This window comes from Kryptolebias marmoratus, linkage group LG16 (genome assembly GCF_001649575.2).
Source record: "Kryptolebias marmoratus isolate JLee-2015 linkage group LG16, ASM164957v2, whole genome shotgun sequence".
Taxonomy (NCBI): domain Eukaryota; kingdom Metazoa; phylum Chordata; class Actinopteri; order Cyprinodontiformes; family Rivulidae; genus Kryptolebias; species Kryptolebias marmoratus.
In genome coordinates this window covers 19,352,497-19,358,496 of record NC_051445.1, presented here as the reverse complement: position 1 = coordinate 19,358,496, position 6,000 = coordinate 19,352,497, and the positions used below count along the sequence as shown (strand labels likewise).

General features: G+C 39.3%; 1 protein-coding gene across 2 annotated transcripts in view; it reads right to left on the bottom strand.

Annotated features, from left to right (window-relative positions):
* Positions 1 to 6,000, bottom strand: part of LOC108232276 (ankyrin repeat and IBR domain-containing protein 1) — a 40,956-nt gene that overhangs the window by 12,282 nt on the left and 22,674 nt on the right. For both annotated transcript variants that reach the window (XM_017409923.3, XM_037980584.1), the window contains exons 16-17: positions 5,261 to 5,439; positions 5,052 to 5,103 (exon numbers count right to left, since the gene is read on the bottom strand). In XM_017409923.3, the coding sequence (XP_017265412.1) occupies positions 5,052 to 5,103; positions 5,261 to 5,439 (231 nt within the window). The remainder of the gene's footprint in view (positions 1 to 5,051; positions 5,104 to 5,260; positions 5,440 to 6,000) is intronic.

The following is a 6,000-nucleotide window of genomic DNA, read 5'->3' as shown; positions in this document are numbered from 1 at the left end:
ATGCTTTACAAGATCCTGATCTCTATTTTCTTTACTGCCATGATGCTTTGTGAGAGGAAACTCTTCACGCCCCTTCCAAAAAGATTCAAACGACACATTTACTGATGAGTTACAAAAGCTAAAACGTGTAGGATAATGTTTCTGCAGCAATAATAACTGCTCTGTTTGTTTAACAGGTTCTTAGCACCCAACCCCCTCAGTCATATGGCTTCATACTCGATGATTTACAGATAAGTTCACACAACATAATGGCACCTTTCAGTAATTAGCACCAAGCAAGATAACAGGCATAATAGTTATTAGACAAGGTATCACTGCAGGTTATTATCAAGTCAGGAAATAAACATAATTAACACAGAAGAATTATCACTGCTTTTCAGAGTCTTTGGACAGCAGTAGCTGTTTGTGGATGCTGTTGGGCACGCAGAGGAGAAAAAAAGCAGTTTCAGATTTAAACCAACACCTGGGACGAATTCTTGACATTTATTTTTTTTCTGTCAACTGACCTTTTTGACGTACGGTACTCGTGGGGAGGCACGGCGCCGAGCTATTAGTGATGGATGCTTTTCACATTGAGAAGATCCTGCCGCTGTGCACGCTGCCTTACTGAAACGGCTTTCTGGGACACTTAATGAAAGCGAGCCATCGTTATTTCAACCTGTGATTTCCCTCAAGTCAAAACGTCTGGTGTGAAAAAGCTCCACTGGGGAGGCCATCTTCACACTGGAAAACTGTGCACACAGCAACCAGAGGGGCTCCGGTTAGATGTGAGATTTGAATATTCATTTCATGCTTTCGACGCTGCAGCTCCAACTTACACGAAGCCTCCACTGTGATGGAGCTTTTAAGCTGAGTGAATCTGTCTGCATGTCTAAAATATACACAATCTACGTACACCTGGAGCGAAACCTGAAATGTATTGATCGAAGCACCATTACTGAGTGCATATTTAAAGCTGTGGAGATAAAAGATGCAGACCGACGATGAAATCATTACCTGGCTGACAGTTTTATGACTTTAAATGTTAACTACAAATACCTGTTTCTAATGTGCGGTGATCCAGAGTGACGTACCGAGGTGGTTGTCGGAGTGCTTTGCTTTCAATCATTGCAAAAGGAGCGCACAGGGGAACACTGAACCATCTGGCTTGCTTTAGTGTGTTAAATAAGATGGTGATCTTTGGGTCATCATGAATTGTCATCACCTTTAGAAAGCAAAATTCAAAATAGAAGGGATAAGATTTGAAGGTTCTTTTTTGTTTTTTGGGGGGGAAATACGGAGCTTTAAAATTTAACAGCATAATAATCTAACTTAAGTGTCTGTGATTATTTAAATGTGATGAGGTATGATTTAAATATGGAAGTGCTGGCAATGCTGCAGCAAATCAAGACGCCCCCGTATACAAATAACTGATCCTATAAATCGCAGGTATATGATTTAAGCGTGCTGTGTAACCACTTTAAGTCTGAAGTATGGGTGTGATTACTGAAGGGAGCTGCAGGAGTAACATCCCTGCATCTTCTGCTGGGTCTGGCTGCTTCATTCAGCTACATCTACATGTAAGAGTTAAATTAATGTGAATCTAAGAAATTCATAAAAAACATCATTTTGGAGCTAACAGCATCTCTAATTGGACAACATACATTAACCTTTCATGTTAGAGTTTTAAACTAAGATCATCTTATGACGAAAACAGACAGTTATTGCTGCTTTGGTCAAACCTAAATGACATTATGTGTGACACCATGCAAGTTGTGTTCGTTCAAGGCTACTACTTTCACCCCAAATTTTAGCTCAATATCTGTAAAAGTGACTGAACTATAGAGATTTTTGTTTTGGCTAATGATGATTAACTGTGGTCGTCTTAAATTAAAGTGGCTCCAAAAGTTAATCAGTTCAAGATGCATGTTCATTGATTATTTTCTGAAAGTTTCATTAAATTCTGTCCAGTGATTCATCAGATAATTTGGTAACACGACAGATACACACGGGCGAAAACAAAAAATCTCCAAAGTCAGATATTATCGGCTGCAGGCACAGTACACCTAAGAAGTGCAGCTCAAACACTGGGTGCTGCCTCTCGGGAGGAAACCCACAGCAGATAAACTAAGCAGTTCAGTATTTAACTGTAAGGCACACAAAGTAAGTCTGTGACACGCCACAGAAGCTTATCAGTTTACAAGAGGTCACAGAGGATATCAAGTCAATTTTCTAACCTCTCTCTCAATCAAGACGACATAGCCAGAGGATAAACACAGAGCAGGGATTTCAGCTGCTCCCACCATTTTATTTACCTGCCTTTGTTATCATCAACAGGAGACGAAGCGCTTCAAAAAAAAAAACCAACACCAACAACATAGTGACGAGTGAAGCAAATGACATCAAGGACCTGCTGGAGTCACCCTTCATAGTCCTTCTAACTCCATTTATCAGCTCCTGCTTTAGAGAAGGCCTGTTCTGAGCTCAGCAGGGACTCTGGAGGAACGCAAGGGGATGCATGTAACTAACCACGGTGGGACTAACAGTCCATATAACCCTCAGAGAGCCCTCATAGCCGTTTAATCTGAAAGCACATTTAAATTAACGGAATGCTCACTGAAGGGCTCAGGCTGTTCCTGACCTATAAGAACCTAATAAATACTTTCACCCTGACAGCGGGTTCTCTTTGACACGAAGGACAATTAAATCACTCCACATCCATACCTGGCTGGGGACCGAACCTGATTATTTTTCCTGATTTGTTTTGGAAACATAACTATGTTTTTATATTCATACAGCTCACTAAACCTTAACATTTATGTTTTGAGATGGAAGCTGAGCTATAAGTGTATATTTATCACAGAACAGCATTGCCTCCTAGTAGTCAAGACTAGTAAAACAGCCTAACGAGCTGAGGAACAGGTCATTTCTTATTGACTTCAACTTTGGTATAATCTTAGTGTCATTGGGCATATTAGTATACTTACTGTATGTAAGGTACTAAATTTTAGTTACGTCTTTCATTAAATGATTGTTGACGTTTTTCTTGATTAATGAGGTACTCAGAGGGGAAACGGTACATTTGTCAAATAATTTAAAAAGTTACTTTAACTAAATTAAACGAAGGCATGAGGATGGGGAGTACTGAATGGTCAGAGCAGCACACACACACACACACACACACACACACACATACATCTTGGTGTGCAGTAGCTTTTCTGTTTTGTTTTAATTTCTTACTATATTAATCCCGGCCATTTCTATTTTAATCCTTATCTTTCTGAGAAATACAGCAGTTACAGGGTATACCTAAAATTTTTAGAAGTCTTTGTTTTAAAACCACTGTTTGTTGTTTTGTTGTATTTTTTGTTCTGGAGCATGAGTTGTTTTTTTTAATGACCTAAAACCAGAAAGTGGAGGAATCTATCAGGTTGGGTGTAATGTAACACTCCTCACCCTTCCAGGGGTTGGGAACAGTCAGCTGTGTGTTACAGCCAGAGGAGGTGGAGCGCCCACACATTTCCTCTGGTCAAAAAAAAACCCACAAAGCCAATTCTGGGGATTCTTTTTTTTTTTACTACTACTACAAAAGAAACATAGACAGTCATGGCTTGAAAAAAAGGTAATTAAATGTAGGAGAGTAGCTGTCTGAGGAGGCAACACTTACATGATTTAACTTTTACAGCAGCATAATTTATCACCATTTGCCAAAGTAACACGGTCCTAAAACCCTACAGGAACTGGTGTACTGCACGGTGTCTATATGATGAAATAAACAGCTTAATATAGACTTGTTACCAGGTCAGATAACATGGGTAATTAAACTAGTTAGCCATCATCTTATTGAACTGAGCTGACTTCACAGAGCAGGGAAGAACAAAGAACAACTAATATTGTGCAAATTCACAACTTTGACTTTCGTATCATAATTAAATTTAGCTGCTGGCACCTCTCTGCTTTTATTAAAGTCGTGTGTACGTGTGTTGAAAATCACATTTTGTTTAAAACAGCCTACTGGCTCTTTGATTCGGCTGACTAAGTGTTGTATGATGAGAAAACAAGTCTGTCTGTGTGTGTGCGCGTGTGCGTGAGTGTATGTGTGTGTATATAAAAGGTAACACTCAAGTTCTCACTGGCAATTGTAATCTGTCTGTAAACATGATTGAATTTGTTTAAACGGAACTATATTTGTTAGAGTTATTAAGAAAATGCATTTAATTTTATCTGGAGGAATTAAATGAATAAATTTTAATTTAATTACCTCCGTCAAGGAGGTTATGTTTTCAGTAGTGGCTCGTTTGTTTGCCCGTTCACGAGATTACGTCAGAACTAAAACAGATTTTGATGAAATTTTCAGAAGGTGCTGGGGTTGTCACAAGAAACTGATTAAATTTCGGAGGTGCTCCGAATGGGACTATTTTTGTTAACGATGCTACGGCCTTGGCAGAGGTTGGCGCTCTCCGAGTGCTTCTAGTTTTTGTTGATACTCATCATGTGGCCATTGTTCAAATTTACAAAAGCCAGATCCTGTCAAAAGTCAACCAGAAAACTAAAAAATAAAAGTAATTCCAAACCTACAGAGACAAGCGAGCTGATCCAAAGGTCAATGGGTTGTCCATCCTCAAGAAAGAACCACATCAATATGCCACTTTGTAGAGAAGACATTTCTAATGTGGCACCTGACTCCACCAGGCAAAAGCAGAAAAACCTTCCAACTTCTTCAAAGGAATAATAGCATTTTCTTTGCTCATGACTTAGGGCTAATGACTAGAAATTTTAACTCTATTATCTACTTCAAGATAAGTAAACTATAAACAGAATTCAAAAGTCAACTTCTTCAACTACACTGTGATTGTGTGTAATCATCACCTCTCACAATGTGAGGTGATTGTTATTAATTTGTGGTAACCACAACACAAGTGAGGCCCCAGAATAAAAGTGTAGAGCTGCCACTGAAAGTAAATGTGTCCTTTAAAGCCCTTAATCTAAAGCAATATGTGCCAAAAGAAAAAAAGTGTTTTGTTTAAAAAGTGGGGTTTCACAAGAACAGAGGGTGTTTTAACCACTCTTACCTCAGGTGATGCGAAGCCTAAGTACTCCCAGTCCCATGTTCCTCCAGCAAAACTGTTAGCAAGAGACAGAGAGAAGCTGTTGTTAGTTCAAGGAGAGGTAACACTGCAAAGAAAATTAGTTGTTTCACAATATACTGAAGTTCTATATAAATGGTGTTTGATGAAAAGAAAAACAGCTGAACAAAGTGAGCTTCCTATCAGTGTGTCACCTGCGTCTGGGGGCTTCAGGAGAGTCATTAGGTGCCACCCCTCGAGCCACCGAGGCCAGGAACTCCTGTCTCTTCTGTTGTACGAGACACGCCGCGCGGATGATCTTGTGGCGTGGCGTTCGCAGGTATGGTCTGTTAACCTTCTGCGCCAGGTCCTCAGTCACCATCTCCAAGTCCGTCTGGGGACAGGAAGACAGATGACTGAGAAAACTAAAAGATTTCTGGTATGTTATTACAGACAGAGGTTTTCCCTAAGAGACGTTTTAAAAGGTTCTAATTGTATGATTTACATATGGGGAATGGTGATATTTTTTTTTTGGTCCGTAAGTGCACGACAGCACCAAATGTATAGTCAAATATTTATCAGACACGAGCAGAACTTTCTCTCTATAAAGAACCAAAATCAAGACCGCCAAGTGACAAGCTTTACATGTACACAAGTCAATATATTCAAAACCTGACATTTAAGAGGGTGTAAACATAAAGACCCTGTAAAGCAGAAAGGAGCATTAAGTCTGTCTATTAAAATCTGCTCACAAGCTAAGATGTTCTAAAAGAGCAGAAGCAGCTGTAAGAATAAACTAGTTTTACTGCAGGTCGTCTATTAATTACCATCAGGGAAGTATTTACTTCATAGTTAGACCTACTCTGATGTTCTACACTATCTGAGAAACCATAATATGAAAGATAAGAAGAACGTTTTGTGTTATTCCTGGTGATCATAATTGAAGTAACACTAA